General features: G+C 41.0%; 1 protein-coding gene across 1 annotated transcript; it reads right to left on the minus strand.

The window, feature by feature from the left end:
* Nucleotides 1-1,355: 1,355 nt before the first annotated feature.
* On the minus strand, nt 1,356-2,384 carry LOC115218341. Its single transcript, XM_029788091.1, has one exon. The coding sequence runs from the start codon at nt 2,382-2,384 to the stop codon at nt 1,356-1,358; it is 1,029 nt and encodes a 342-aa protein (XP_029643951.1).
* Nucleotides 2,385-17,206: the final 14,822 nt, after the last annotated feature.

Consider the following 17,206-nt stretch of genomic DNA (forward strand, 5'->3'; position numbering starts at 1 on the left):
CTCTGTGGTCATCAGTTGGCAGAAATAGGATTCTTGCTGCAATAGCTCTGTGGTCATCAGTTGGCAGAAATAGGATTCTTGCTGCAATAGCTCTGTGGTCATCAGTTGGCAGAAATAGGATTCTTGCTGCAATAGCTCTGTGGTCATCAGTTGGCAGAAATAGGATTCTTGCTGCAATAGCTCTGTGGTCATCAGTTGGCAGAAATAGGATTCTTGCTGCAATAGCTCTGTGGTCATCAGTTGGCAGAAATAGGATTCTTGCTGCAATAGCTCTGTGGTCATCAGTTGACAGAAATAGGATTCTTGCTGCAAAAGCTCTGTGGTCATCAGTTGGCAGAAATAGGATTCTTGCTGCAATAGCTCTGTGGTCATCAGTTGGCAGAAATAGGATTCTTGCTGCAATAGCTCTGTGGTCATCAGTTGGCAGAAATAGGATTCTTGCTGCAATAGCTCTGTGGTCATCAGTTGGCAGAAATAGGATTCTTGCTGCAATAGCTCTGTGGTCATCAGTTGACAGAAATAGGATTCTTACTGCAATAGCTCTGTGGTCATCAGTTGGCAGAAATAGGATTCTTGCTGCAATAGCTCTGTGGTCATCAGTTGGCAGAAATAGATTCTTGCTGCAATAGCTCTGTGGTCATCAGTTGGCAGAAATAAGATTCTTGCTGCAATAGCTCTGTGGTCATCAGTTGGCAGAAATAGGATTCTTGCTGCAATAGCTCTGTGGTCATCAGTTGGCAGAAATAGGATTCTTGCTGCAATAGCTGTGGTCATCAGTTGGCAGAATAGGATTCTTGCTGCAATAGCTCTGTGGTCATCAGTTGGCAGAAATAGGATCTTGCTGCAATAGCTCTGTGGTCATCAGTTGGCAGAAATAGGATTCTTGCTGCAATAGCTCTGTGGTCATCAGTTGGCAGAAATAGGATTCTTGCTGCATAGCTCTGTGGTCATCAGTTGGCAGAAATAGGATTCTTGCAGCAATAGCTCTGTGGTCATCAGTTGGCAGAAATAGATTCTTGCTGCAATAGCTCTGTGGTCATCAGTTGGCAGAAATAGGATTCTTGCTGCAATAGCTCTGTGGTCATCAGTTGGCAGAAATAGGATTCTTGCTGCAATAGCTCTGTGGTCATCAGTTGGCAGAAATAGATTCTTGCTGCAATAGCTCTGTGGTCATCAGTTGGCAGAAATAGGATCTTGCTGCAATAGCTCTGTGTGGTCATCAGTTGGCAGAATAGGATTCTTGCTGCAATAGCTCTGTGGTCATCAGTTGGCAGAAATAGGATTCTTGCTGCAATAGCTCTGTGGTCATCAGTTGGCAGAAATAGGATTCTTGCTGCTGCATAGCTCTGTGGTCATCAGTTGCAGAAATAGGATTCTTGCTGCTGCAATAGCTCTGTGGTCATCAGTTGGCAGAAATAGGATTTTTGCTGCAATAGCTCTGTGGTCATCAGTTGGCAGAAATAGGATTCTTGCTGCAATAGCTCTGTGGTCATCAGTTGGCAGAAATAGGATTCTTGCTGCAATAGCTCTGTGGTCATCAGTTGGCAGAAATAGGATTCTTGCTGCAATAGCTCTGTGGTCATCAGTTGGCAGAAATAGGATTCTTGCTGCAATAGCTCTGTGGTCATCAGTTGGCAGAAATAGGATTCTTGCTGCAATAGCTCTGTGGTCATCAGTTGGCAGAAATAGGATTCTTGCTGCAATAGCTCTGTGGTCATCAGTTGGCAGAAATAGGATTCTTGCTGCAATAGCTCTGTGGTCATCAGTTGGCAGAAATAGGATTCTTGCTGCAATAGCTCTGTGGTCATCAGTTGGCAGAAATAGGATTCTTGCTGCAATAGCTCTGTGGTCATCAGTTGGCAGAAATAGGATTCTTGCTGCAATAGCTCTGTGGTCATCAGTTGGCAGAAATAGGATTTTTGCTGCAATAGCTCTGTGGTCATCAGTTGGCAGAAATAGGATTCTTGCTGCAATAGCTCTGTGGTCATCAGTTGGCAGAAATAGGATTCTTGCTGCAATAGCTCTGTGGTCATCAGTTGGCAGAAATAGGATTCTTGCTGCAATAGCTCTGTGGTCATCAGTTGCAGAAATAGGATTCTTGCTGCAATAGCTCTGTGGTCATCAGTTGGCAGAAATAGGATTCTTGCTGCAATAGCTCTGTGGTCATCAGTTGGCAGAAATAGGATTCTTGCTGCAATAGCTCTGTGGTCATCAGTTGGCAGAAATAGGATTCTTGCTGCAATAGCTCTGTGGTCATCAGTTGACAGAAATAGGATTCTTGCTGCAATAGCTCTGTGGTGTTGCTTCATATTGTTGTTATCCAAAACGTCCATATCTGCTTCTAGTGAGTGATGGCCACTAAAAACTCCTATGCTCTGGTTCATTGTTGTGTGGTGTTACAGCTGGTCATTTGACTAATGACCAACATCACAGAGGTCTGCTATTGCCATCACCATCATCATCATCATCACCGCCAGCAGCAGCTGATTTGCCAGAATGATTTGCCAGGATCTAATCAGTCCAAAAACACCATTCTTTGCATCATACTCCATTCTTTAAATTCTATGAGTTATTCTTTTGTATATTTGAATACCTAGCAGGGAGTTTTTATCTACTAATTGCATGAATAATTTCAACCAATTGACGTTTTTTTTTTCGATCCATTCCAAATCTTTATCTTCCATCGATCTTTTTAAATGGAACCACCAATGTCTTCGCTTCTCTCTTTGCATTTTTGCATCAACTAAACTTCATTCATTGCAACGGTTGCTCCTTCACTCATACTGAAACCCTGTCTGTCCGTCCGTCTGTCCGCCTGTCTGCCTGTTTGTCTGTCTGTCAGTATGGCTGTCCATCTGACTGTCTATCTCTCTTCTCTCTCTCTCTCTCTCTCTCTCTCTCTCTCATTCTGTGCTTAATTCTGTGTCACCAATTTCCAAGAAATTCCAACCAAATATATACACAGATGCCTGCACATACTCAGTGAAGCAAGTGTGTGTGTGTGTGTGTGTGTGTGTTTGTGTGTGCGTGTGTGTGGGTGGGTGAGTATGAGAGTGTGTGCGTGTTTGAGTATTTAGATTTAAATTTAAGTTTTTTGTATATTTTTTGGATCCAAGAGAATAAAAGATGAATTTTAAAGAAAATATCATCCTTAACTTTTGGCAGACATTTTTCTTTCCTTGTTTTATTCATACTTGAATCTTTTACTTACACTTAATGCCATACACACACACACATGCACACACACACATACACATACATACAGACACACATACATACATAAATATATATACACACACACAGGCACACACCGCATACACACCGCACACACACACACACGTGCGCATGATGGGAGCAGTTTCCATCAGCCGAACTCCATTCTCAAAGTGTCAGACAACAAAACCCTATATTGGAAGACATTTGCTTAATTCTGTGCAACAGAATCAAATCCACCCTTTGTATGATTGCGAAATGAATTCCTTAATTCCTTGGCTCTGCCTCTTTCTAAAATCCTCTAGAAATTCTTTTGCTCTGACCATCACCACTAATGGAACTCCACAGGAACTGATGTCCATCATACATTCACCCCAAGAATCTCTGATTGATAATGTGGAACAGAATAATATCAAATCACTGGAATTTGTGACTGAAAAGGTAAAACAGATATCTCCACACCAGGAAGCATTGCCTGAAAGCCAAATACGAAAATCTGAGTTGGCACCAAATAATCCTGTTTATAATGCCACTCCTTAGGTGGTTTCCCTTTCTCATTCTCCTAATCTCTGGTTATTTTTGTTTTGACCCTCTTTTAAAAATGGTGTCAGAAATTTAGAATATCATGAGCAGCTAATTCCAATCAAAAATAATGTATACAAAACATGTTGTGTTTGTTTCAGTTGCAGAAAATCTTTGCAGCCAAAACGTAGCCAGCATGCATGTTTATTCGAATGCACACCATTGAGACTTCCCGCGTGACAAGAATCCACTGTGTCTGGTGGAAGAAACTGTGTCTATTCCTGAAGCACAAGATGTTTAACGCTTTGAATTGACTGTGCCCCAGTTCCTTAGTGACCTGAAAAGCACAAAAGAATCGTTGCATGTGTAACATATATAAGCCATTAGGAAGAAGTTCTAAAACTCATTCCTTCAACTTGGCTTCCATTCCATCATATGAAACCAATATAATTCTCAGCATTTCCACCAACTGCGAAGAGACCGGATGATTAATACCAAATTTCGATTCCGTTGCACCGTTTGTGTTTCTTTTGGCAAATTCAATTATTTTAATCTCGACTTTTACCACTTTGGAACTCTTTTGTTTTCTCTTCTACAATGAGATGATGCGATAGATTTGCTGTTCATAAATTGGTGAAGAACAACAATTATATTTATATTGACTTATGACGAACAGAAACTGGAAATAGGAAAAGTGATTACATCAGCATTTTATTGGATTTCAATTATGATAATTAATGTTGAAATTGTCCAATCACAACAAGCATAAGTTTAGCCATTCCGTCCTGATGCATGGTTAAGTGAGTCAATCATGAGAGAGTCTTTCAGCAGGAGACAAGGTTTGAAGAAGCCAGGCTGCTGTTCTGTTCATCAATAAATGTACCACTCGATAGCATCAACTACTGACCCAATAAGAGCCAATGTTTTCTCAGATTCCCAGAAAATGTGCAAGAGAGAAGATTGCATTGACTTGGTCATGTGATGTGTATGAATGTGAAGAGTTGCATCGGGAAGTGCAGATCCTTTAAAGTGGTTGGAACTTGTGGAAGAAGGAGATCCAAAAAGACCAGGGATGAAGTATTGAAGGAGGATCTCAAGACATGAAGCCATACAAAAGAGATGACAAAGGTCAAAGGTGATATTGCCTCATGCTCAGACATATTCTTGAGGAATAATGGAAATAAGTGTCACTGCCCAAAGGATCCAGTGAAAATGCCATCAAAAAGTCTTGTGGTTCACACCCGCTTTCTCTCTAAATGTAAAAGCTTGTATGGATAAGAACTAACTGGATAAACACTTTCATCATATGAATAGGTTCTGTAAAATATATAATTAAACACACCTGTGCACCCAGGATAAAGAAAATATTAGTAGGCCCACACCTGAGACAGAGGCAAGATGCTCATGTAGGGGCAACACTACATGTCTCTTTAATGACCACTGAGAAAGAGGGACAATTGTGTATGAGGCAGAGTTCAGATCAAAGGACCCCAACAGTCAGTGAAATGTGCAGAAGTATGTGAAGGTCCTTTAAGGGCCTTCTGTCTCATTCACATACCTCCTCCTTCAACATTCAAGTGAGACCCACTAACCACTGCTTTAACTAGGCATTTATAGTCATTGAAGCAAAGCACCATGGATTAGAAAATCAAGTGGAAAATCTTGGAGAAGTGCAAACCTTGTTTTAATAGTAGTAGTAAGTGCAGATTATGCCAAGAAAAGAATTATATTAAAAATTTCTGTCATTAGTATATCTACATAAACTGCAAAAGCAAGATTTTCAGCTTGTGTCCACATGAGAGAAGATAATGCTTGCTTACCTATGGTCCTCATCATGATTATAAATGCTAGGATCTCCACCATTGATCCTCCCACAATCACATTTTGAGAACCCAGCAAAGTTTTGACCAAACCATACACACATGGACACACATATTTACATGAACTCACACAAGGAGTTAAAGGTTTGTGCATCCACTTAATTCCTGCCTCTGAAAACCTCTCAAAACCTCCCAGTACATACCAGCCCCTTAACTCCTCTACACATGTACTTATCCAAAAGACTCCGGCTGCATCACTGCTAATTCAGGAAGTTTGGTGAACAAAGGGATATAACTATTGGCAAGATTGACTGTAATGGATCTATAATACTTCAATAAATGTGTGAGTGCACGTCTTACCTTTGGCCCTAAACACCTGATGGAGTTATAGTGGTGCCTTTATGATTTACAATATGTCTTGTACATTTAAACTTGATAGAGACCATTTGAACCCAGTCGATTTCTTCAGAGTGAAAGAAGAAGAACCAATCTCAATACTGATGGAGTTCACTGTTTATCAGCTGTAAAAGAATAAAGGCAAAGTTGACCTAAACCAGATTTGAACTCAAAGAACTGAGATCTGAAATGTAAGCTGCAAGTCGTTTATTTAGTGCTCTAGCGACTCTGCTAATTAACCTTATATAATCTGTCTAGTGCTACTTTCCTTGGTTTGTTTAATCCCTGGTGCAGCCTTCTGGCTTCACAGACCCCAGTTGAACCGTCCAACCCATGCTAGCATGGAAAGCGGACTCTAAATGATGATGATGATGATGATGATGATACAGGATGCAATAGCTAAGTTGTTGCCATTTTATATTTTTTTAATTTCACACATGCGCATTGTTTGTTTTTGATTTTCTTGACTACACAGTTTAGTAGGTCCAGCTACACACCGTCTGTGAGAAAACAACATCATCATCATCATCATCATCATGACGCAATTCACTCTGACGCAATTCACCATGACGCAATTCACTCTGCCAGAAATTTGGAAACGACATGCTGTAGTGCTTGGCATTCGTGCTGGAATCTTCAATAAGAATATTTCAGAGTGTTTGGGTGTCAATCTGAGGACAGACGATTCAGAAAGAGTTGCATGAGTCTAATGGTGAGTACAAAGATAAGGCAGCTCAGAAAACTTACTCTGATCGTTCTGATAAGAAAAGAACTCCTGAATTTGTTGGTGAGATTCAGGTGATGATTGACAACGGTCCCTCCAAGTCAATCAGGTCCATTTCCAGAGACATGGGAGTTTCTGAGTTTCTTGCGAGGCAAAAAAGGTGCATGAAAACATTTGGTATTCCTCATACAAGATGAGAAAGGGCCAATTTTTATCCCAAGCCATCAAGGAAAAGAGGAAAGGCTGCACTACAAAGCTTTTGAACCAAGTCAAGCATCCCCTCCAACCGAACATGCTTTGGTTTTTCTGAGATGAGAAAAATTTTGTAGGATCAGATGGTGAACACACAGAATAACTGTTGAATTGCTGCGTCCCCAAAGCATGATAAAAATCAAACATCCAGCCAACATCATGGTGTTTGGAGTGATCACTAGTGATGGTGACTTTATGCCTCCATTCACTTTCCCACATTTACTCTTTAGTATTTCAAGATATTTTTATGTAATTTTGGTAAATATTTCTGTTAAAATGAGATGTCAGTGTTATTTTCATTTTTGCATAATTTAGATGACAATTTATTCACTGCACCCTGTGTGTGTGTATGTATATATATATATATATATATATACCAAGGTGACCAAGTCAGTAGTGCAGGTTGCTCTGAGAGTGTAGCTGCTAGAATAAGAATAGCTTGGGCAAAGTTCAGAAAGCTCCTACCTCCACTGGCAACAAAAGGCCTCTCGCTCAGAGTGAAAGGTAGACTGTATGATGCATGTGTGTGAACAGCCATGCTACATGGTAGTGAAACATAGGCTGTGACTGCCAAGGACAGGCATAGGCTTGAAAGAAATGAAGCCAGTATGCTTCACTGGATGTGTAATGTCAGTGTGCAGGTTTGATAGTGTGTAAGCCTCCTGAGAGAATTGTTGGACATGAGAAGCATCAGATATGGTGTGCAAGAGAGATGACTGCACTGGTATGGTCAAGTGTTGCGTATAGGTGAGGACAGCTATGTGAAGAAGTGCTACACCCTAACAGTGGAAGGAACCTGTGGAAGAGGTAGATCCAGGAAGACCTGGCGTGAGGTGGTAAAGCATGACCTTCAAACATTGAGCCTCATAGAGGCAATGGCAAGAGACGGAGACCTTTGGAGATATGCTGTGACTGAGAAGACCAGGCAAGTAAAATAAGATCACAGCCATGGCTGATACCAGTGTTGCATAACTGCTCCATTTAAAAGTATCCTTGAATTGTCAAGCAATATGATGTGCTTGAGAAGACATGTTGAGCCAAGTGAAATCATTGTCGTGGCTGCCTGAATGGCACCCATGACAGTGACATGTGAAAAGCACCATTCGAGCATGGTTGATGCCAGTGCTGCCAGACTGGCTCCTGTGCCAGTGGCAGGTAAAAAGCACCCACTACAATCTCAGAGTGGTTGGCATTAGGAAAGGCATACAGCTGTAGAAATCTTGCCAGATCAGATTGGAGCCTGGTGCAGCCTCTTGGCTTGCCAGCCCTCAGTCAAAGCATCCAACCCATGCCAGCATGGAAAGCAGACATTAAACAATGATGATGATAATGATGATGATACATTATATAAAGTATATTGACATAAGTCACCCTATTCCTAAAGAACAAACACACACCCCAACAGCATTTTAAATTGAATTAATTTTATAATTTATTTAAAGGCTAGGATTGTCTACCTTGGCTTTCTTGACCAGAGTTTTGCCAATGACATATTTTTTTTCTTTTCCTTTTGATTTCTTGTCATCACTTAAAACCAATTCAAATTTCTTTGCCCGCTGCAGGAACCAATTTATTGTAAATTTACATAAACAGTTCATGATTTTAAAATATTCATAGGTTTTCCTGTAAAATATAATATATCTCTCTCTATCTAGGTCACCGCATAGGATGCCCCATGATTGTTTCCACACGTTTTCCCCATTCATCTCGATCTTCCATAATGGTCCTCAGCGCCTGTACCCCTTCCATACCAGTATTCTCCAGCAAGTTGTCAATGCAGGTCGGCTTCCTCCTTCCTCTCCTGGTTCTTCCTTCCGTTGGTTTCCAGAGCACTAGCTTGTTAGCAATTTCATCGGTGTGTCTGATGCAGTGTCCAGCTAACCTCATCCTTCTATGCTGCATCTTCAATGTTACTTTTGGTAGTCCCTGGAATGAGTCGGTGTTTGGTGTATGACTCTTCCAGGAGACATTAAAAGTGCCATTCTAAACATCCTCGCATAACAACCATCCAGCTGCTTCTTCAAAGTACTGAAAAAAGGCATCGTAGCAAGGAGAGCTCTTGCTAGGGGTGCTTGCCATAAATTGAGAAAGAAATTGAAAGTGGGGCTGTGTTCTGGCAACACTGGAGTCTGTTCTTCTATACGGGGCTGAAACATGGACGCTCACTAAATATAATGTAATATAAAATAATACAATATAGTATACTCTGTGTGTGTGTGTGTGTGTGGTGTGTGTGTGTGTGTGTGTGTGTGTGTGTGTGTGTGTGAGAGAGAGAGTGTGTGTGTGAGTGTGTGTGTGTGTGTGTGTGTGTGTGTGTGTGTGTGTGTGTGTGGTGTGTGAGTGTGAACACCCCAAAATAATATGAGTCCACCAGAAAACGGGTTTTTTATGTAATTAGCTTTGCAAAAAAAAATGGAGAAACTAATATTTAAATGATTTAAGTGAAATATAGAAGAGAGAGAGAGAGAGCAAGCCATTCTATTAACAGGAATGGAGAAAAAGGAATTGAACATGGAGAATATCAATTTCTATTTCAATGTTTTAGATTTAACAGCAATCATTTGATTCCATTAAAATATAAAAATAAAAGATTATTGAGAAAAGTAAAAGAAAAAGAAAAGAAGAGAGAGAGAGAGAGAGAGAGAGAGAGAGAAAGAAAGAAACAAAGAAGGAAAGAAAGAAAGGAAGAGAGTTGTCAATGAACCAAGTCGAAGTAAGCAAAATTCCCAGGATAGCAGTCAAAAGGAGTGGAGACAAACTCAGCAGTGGTTGCCACTCTAGGATTTCATAGTTAGTCATCTGTAAATCTTGATGATTTTGTGAGTCATTCCCATTTTTTAGGAGAGGGTAGGAAGGTAGAAAAATAAAAAACTTAGTAAAATACAAAAATCCCAGAATTTAAAGAATTGCATTTGGCAAAAGTCAGTGGAACAATTTTAAGAGGAACTGTCTTGAGACTGGTTGGGTTCAGAATTAAATTATAATCTTAATTCAATCTCATTGTAATGTAAAATAACTCTCTCTCTCTCTCTCTCTCTCCCTCAATCTCTCTCTTTCCTCTCTCTCTTCCTCTCTCTCTCTCTAGCCAGGTAACAAAACACCTGTTTCTGCCTCTGTCTCTCTGTCACACTCGAACCTTTCATCATCTGACACATGATCCCATCCTCTAATGTCCCCTCTCTTCTCAAAGGATCTTCGTCTTCCTCCTCCAATTACCCTTTCCCTCTCAAAAATTCCTTGTTTTGCAAGTTACTTGGTGACCCTGCAGGTGCTGGTGCCACATAAAAAGCATCCAGTTCACACTGGGGGAAGGGCATTTGCAAGGGTATACAGCCATAAAAACTATGCCAAAACAGACACAGTAGCCTGGTGCAGGCCCCTACATGGCCGGCTTCTGTCAAACTGAAAGGAGGACATTAAATGATGATGATGATGATGATGATATATACATCCATACAGACATTTACATATATGCATACATATGTACACACACACACACACATATATATATCAAGTTGTCCGGAAAGTTCTGAGCGTTTTTAAGCTAAATCATTTAGCGCTTCATTGAACACACCTGAAACGTAACACAGTTAAAACTTTGGCATTACTTGAAGTGGTAGAGCATCTCTTCTTTGTTCCCGACTAAAAATAGATTTATCTTTCATTCCAGTTATTCTTAATTGACATTTGAAATGGATAATAAAAAATTTCATATTCGCATTGTAATAATTTTATGTTTTAAAAATAGGGGAAAATGCTGCAAAGACTTTCAAAAACATTTATGAAGTTTGTGGTGATGATGATGATGCTGTAGGCGAATCAACTGTTGGAAGATGGTATGCAAAATTTAAAGGTGGAGAGTTTAGCTTGGAAGATAAGAGTTGCAGTGGAAGACCTTCAAAATTGGATGAAAATGTTCTGAAGCTTAAAATCGAAGAAAACTCAAATATCACAACTAGAGAACTTGCAGGGGAGCTGGAAGTTTCTAAAAGTATGGCTCATGAACACCCAGTGATGCTAAGGTACAGGTTTTGCTATAATGTATGGGTCCCTCACCAACTCTCAGAAAAGAATTGTTTGGAATGGTATTCTGTTTGTGATATGCTTTTGGAATAGAATGAAAGCCTTTTTTTGAAACAACTTGTGACTGGAGATGTAAAATGGATTATATACGAAAAAGTAATGTGAAAAAGGTCTTGGAGTTTGTATAAGGATTCCCCAAAACAGCAACCAAGGAGGAATATCCATGCCAAAAAGAGCTATGCTTTGTGTTTGGTGGGATCATAAAGGCATTATTTATGATGAACTTCTTCCACAACACCAGACCATTAATTCTGATGTTTACTGTGGTCAGCTGGCTAATTTGAACAAAAAAAAAATCAAAGAATTGAGGCCAGAAATTGCCAAGAGGAAAGGGATAGTGTTCCAACAAGACACTGCCTGACTACATGTCTTCAGCTACCCAAAGTTACATGAATTTGGCTGGGATCTCTTATCCCATCCACCATATTCTCCTGATATTGTGCCATCTGACTACCACTTGCTTCTGTCTCTACAGAACTCATTTCAAGGAAAAACATTTAACAATTCAGATGGAGTCAAAATGCATCGAGATAACTTTTTTTCCTTCAAAAACAAATTTTATGCTGATGGAATATTTAAATTGCCAGATAGATTCTCATTAATAAAATGGAAATTATTTCATTGAATAAAATTTATTGAAAGGTCAATTATTTATATCGCTTTTTGCATATTAAAAAATGCTCAGAACTTGCCAGACAACCAAAGATATATGTATGTATGTATGTATGTGTATATATATATATATATTTTATTAAGGGAATGTCTAGAGACCGAGACCTATGGAAGTATGCTGTGCGTGAGAAGACCCAGCAAGACTAGTCAGGCCATAACCCGTGGCCCCTACCTGGGACATAGTCAGTCCTCCTGTGCATACCTTCCTTCTTGTGACACTTATGAAGACCTGTTGAGGCAAGTGAAAATCAAATCAAAACAAATCAAAATAGATGAACATCAGTGGAATTGTATTCTTTGTGGTACCAGTGCCGGTGGCACACAAGAAAACCACCCAAACGTGGCCGTAGCCAGTACCGCATCGACTGGCCTCCGTGCTGTGGGCACAACAAACACCATCCGATCGTGGCCGTTCGCCAGCCTCATCTGGCACCTGTGTCGGTGGCACATAAAGACACCATCCGAAGACCCGGCGACGTAGTCAGTCCACCTGTGCATACCTTCCCTCTTATGACACTTGTGAAGACCTGTTGAGGCAAGTGTGTGACACTTGTGAAGACCTGTTGAGGCAGAGGCAAGTGTGTGACACTTGTGGAGACCTGTTGAGGCAAGTGTGTGACACTTGTGAAGACCTGTTGAGGCAAGTGAAAATCAAATCAAATCAAACCAAATCAAAATAGATGAACATCAATGGAATTTGTATCTTTGTGGTTCCAGTACCGGTGGCACACAAGAAAACCATCCGAACGTGGCCGTAGCCAGTACCGCATCGACTGGCCTCCGTGCTGTGGGCACAACAAACACCATCTGATCGTGGCCGTTCGCCAGCCTCATCTGGCACCTGTGTCGGTGGCACATAAAAACACCATCCGAAGACCCAGCGACGTAGTCAGTCCACCTGTGCATACCTTCCTACTTATGACACTTGTGAAGACCTGTTGAGGCAAGTGTGTGACACCTACTTATGACACTTGTGAAGACCTGTTGAGGCAAGTGTGTGACACTTGTGTAGACCTGTTGAGGCAAGTGAAAATCAAATCAAATCAAATCAAACCAAATCAAAATAGATGAACATCAATGGAATTTGTATCTTTGTGGTACCAGTACCGTTGGCACACAAGAAAACCATCCGAACGTGGCCGTAGCCAGTACCGCATCGACTGGCCTCTGTGACGTGGGCACATAACAAACACCATCCGATTGTGGCCATTCGCCAGCCTCATCTGGCACCTGTGTCGGTGGCACATAAAAACACCAACCGAAGACCCGGCAAGACTAGTCAGGCCATAACCCGTGGCCCCTACTTGGGACGTAGTCAGTCCACCTGTGCATACCTTCCTTCCTTCCTGTGACACTTGTGAAGACCTGTGAAGACCTGTTGAGGCAAGTGAAAATCAAATCAAATCAAATCAAAATAGATGAACATCAATGGAATTTGTATCTTTGTGGTACCAGTGCCGGTGGCACACAAGAAAACCATCCGAACGTGGCCGTAGCCAGTACCACATCGACTGGCCTCCGTGCTGTGGGCACATAACAAACACCATCCGATCGTAGCCAGTACCGCATCGACTGGCCTCCGTGCTGTGGGCACGTAACAAACACCATCCGATCGTGGCCGTTCGCCAGCCTCATCTGGCACCTGTGTCGGTGGCACATAAAAACACCATCCGAAGACCCGGCAAGACTAGTCAGGCCATAACCCGTGGCCCCTACCTGGGACGTAGTCAGTCCACCTGTGCATACCTTCCTTCTTGTGACACTTGTGAAGACCTGTTGAGGCAAGTGAAAATCAAATCAAAACAAATCAAAATAGATGAACATCAATGGAATTTGTATCTTTGTGGTACCAGTGCCGGTGGCACACAAGAAAATCATCCGAACGTGGCCGTAGCCAGTACCGCATAGACTGGCCTCCGTGCTTTGGGGACGTAACAAACACCATCCGATCGTGGCCGTCCGCCAGCCTCATCTGGCACCTGTGTCGGTGGCACATAAAAACACCATCCGAGCGTGGCCGTCTGCCAGCCTCGTCTGGCACCTGTGTCGGTGGCACATAAAAACCCATCCGAGCGTGGCCGTTCGCCAGCCTCGTCTGGCACCTGTGTCGGTGGCACATAAAATCACCCACTACACTCTCGGAGTGGTTGGCGTTAGGAAGGGCATCCAGCTGTAGAAACACTGCCAGATCTGACTGGCCTGGTGCAGCCTTCGGGCTCCCCAGACCCCAGTTGAACCGTCCAACCCATGCTAGCATGGAAAACGGACGCTAAATGATGATGATGATGATGATGATATATATATATGGCAGGCTTCTTTTAGCTTCTGTCTACCAAATCCATTCAGAAAGTTGGTCTGAAGCTGTAGTAGAAGATATTTGCCCACGGTGCCATGCAGTGGGACTGAACCTGAAACCATGTGGTTGGGAAGCAAACTTCTTACTGCACGGCCACCCCTGTATCCTTTTTCTTTATTTTTTGCAATGATTTAAATTAAGGATCTGGGCTGTGTGTGCAAACCATTCCAACCATTCAAGTAATGTTTCTTTTTCACTTTTTGAGATGAAATCGAACATATTTTTGTTGAACAATAATATTTCTTTTTAAATGATTTCCTGAATTGCGTTGCAATAATCAGTTTGTTTTGCTTTTTCTATTATTTAAAAAAATTTTTCCCTTTTTAGTCAGGGAAGAAAGTTCAGTGGCCATTCCATATTTTAGCAGGGCCTCTAAGACCAGTGGAAGCAAAGACGAAAAAAGAAAGAAAGAAGGAAAGAAGAAAATTATTCCCAAGCTGGAGATCACTTGCAGCAGAATGAATTTTGGTTGCCCACCTTAAACCCAGCACTGGTTCTTTGGATATAAAAGACACCAAAACCCACCACTGGTTCTTTGGATATTAAAGACACCAAAACCCAGCACTGGTTCTTTGGATATTAAAGACACCAAAACCCACCACTGGTTCTTTGGATATTAAAGACACCAAAACCCAGCACTGGTTCTTTGGATATTAAAGACACCAAAACCCACCACTGGTTCTTTGGATATTAAAGACACCAAAACCCACCACTGGTTCTTTGGATATTAAAGACACCAAAACCCACCACTGGTTCTTTGGATATTAAAGACACCAAAACCCACCACTGGTTCTTTGGATATTAAAGACACCAAACCCCCCACTGGTTCTTTGGATATTAAAGACACCAAAACCCAGCACTGGTTCTTTGGATATTAAAGACACCAAAACCCAGCACTGGTTCTTTGGATATTAAAGACACCAAACCCAGCACTGGTTCTTTGGATATTAAAGACACCAAAACCCACCACTGGTTCTTTGGATATTAAAGACACCAAAACCCACCACTGGTTCTTTGGATATTAAAGACACCAAAACCCAGCACTGGTTCTTTGGATATTAAAGACACCAAACCCAGCACTGGTTCTTTGGATATTAAAGACACCAAACCCCCACTGGTTCTTTGGATATTAAAGACACCAAAACCCACCACTGGTTCTTTGGATATTAAAGACACCAAAACCCAGCACTGGTTCTTTGGATATTAAAGACACCAAAACCCAGCACTGGTTCTTTGGATATTAAAGACACCAAAACCCAGCACTGGTTCTTTGGATATTAAAGACACCAAAACCCCCACTGGTTCTTTGGATATTAAAGACACCAAACCCCCACTGGTTCTTTGGATATTAAAGACACCAAAACCCAGCACTGGTTCTTTGGATATTAAAGACACCAAACCCACCACTGGTTCTTTGGATATTAAAGACACCAAAACCCAGCACTGGATCTTTGGATATTAAAGACACCAAAACCCAGCACTGGTTCTTTGGATATTAAAGACACCAAAACCCAGCACTGGTTCTTTGGATATTAAAGACACCAAAACCCACCACTGGTTCTTTGGATATTAAAGACACCAAAACCCACCACTGGTTCTTTGGATATTAAAGACACCAAAACCCAGCACTGGTTCTTTGGATATTAAAGACACCAAAACCCACCACTGGTTCTTTGGATATTAAAGACACCAAAACCCAGCACTGGTTCTTTGGATATTAAAGACACCAAAACCCACCACTGGTTCTTTGGATATTAAAGACACCAAAACCCACCACTGGTTCTTTGGATATTAAAGACACCAAAACCCACCACTGGTTCTTTGGATATTAAAGACACCAAAACCCAGCACTGGTTCTTTGGATATTAAAGACACCAAAACCCACCACTGGTTCTTTGGATATTAAAGACACCAAAACCCAGCACTGGTTCTTTGGATATTAAAGACACCAAAACCCAGCACTGGTTCTTTGGATATTAAAGACACCAATATAACAATTCTGTTAATTCACTGCTCTTAACTGCTTCTTGTTTTGTCAATCTTAAAAGAATAACACAAAGAGAATAGAAAAAAAAGAAAGAAAGCATAAAAAAAGAATAAAACATAAAATTAACTTTGGCAGGATTTGAACTCAAAGTAGAGAGATTCCCAAACTCTGCAAGGCATTTTGTTTTATGCTTTAATGAGTCTACTTACTCACCACGTATTGTTGCTTCACCAAGTCAAAGCAGTGAACTGGCAGAATTGATAATGCAACAGACAAAATGCTTAGCGGCATTTCGTCCAACTTTACATTCTGAGTTCAAATCCTGCTGAAGTCAACTCTGACTTTCATCTTTTCAGGGTCCATAAAACGAGTACCAGTTGTGCATGGGGGTCCATAGACTTAACTCTTCTCCTGAAATTGCTAGCCTTGTGCTAAAAACTGAAGTCAATATTTCATCAACTCTTGGACATAAATGGACGAAATTTAGAATTGAACTTGGAGAAATTGGAACATAGAAATAACAGGAATGGAATTCAATGCCAAGAACCATGAAATGAAGCTCACTAGGAAACAGCTGTACCGTCTTCACACTTTTCTAGAATTCCATAATTCCAGAGAGCCAACAAAAGACATAATGCATTGAGTGAATATCTTTTGTCTTCGTTACCTGCAAACGAGTAAATAAGTCATTTAAATAAAATATGGAAAATGTCTACGTTCTGCTTAGCTTCAACTTAAAACTGATTCTTTTTCCATCAGAATTCATTTTATTCAGTTTAGGTCCCCAATACTGTCACAATTTATGTATGACAAAGATCCATCTCAAAACAACGACAAACATCCATGCTTCACAAAGTGCCAAACAGAGAAGAAAACGGAGGCCATAGAAGAGATTTGCTCTTCAAATTCCTGTTTGTTCTGTTTGCCATGGAATTGAGACAATCGGGAATTCATTTCTGTTGTGAAGACATGAAGACAACATCATTCAAATCATTGGCTGTGGAAAGATGATGCATCAGATTTACCCCATAGAGCTGTCTGTGACAGACTCAAGAAGATAGAATGTGGAAGTATTGAATCACTTGTGGAATGGTTAAATAAATGTCTTCAACCAATACTGGAAAATGCACCTCAATGTTTCCATTCCATTTATGGGTTGATAAGGGCAGTGAACTGGCAGA

Source organism: Octopus sinensis, linkage group LG13 (assembly GCF_006345805.1).
Source record: "Octopus sinensis linkage group LG13, ASM634580v1, whole genome shotgun sequence".
In the NCBI taxonomy this organism is placed as follows: domain Eukaryota; kingdom Metazoa; phylum Mollusca; class Cephalopoda; order Octopoda; family Octopodidae; genus Octopus; species Octopus sinensis.

Excerpts from the sequence above, each read along its gene's own strand:
- LOC115218341 (XM_029788091.1), bottom strand. The coding sequence starts at position 2,384 with ATGAACCAGAGCATAGGAGTTTTTAGTGGCCATCACTCACTAGAAGCA.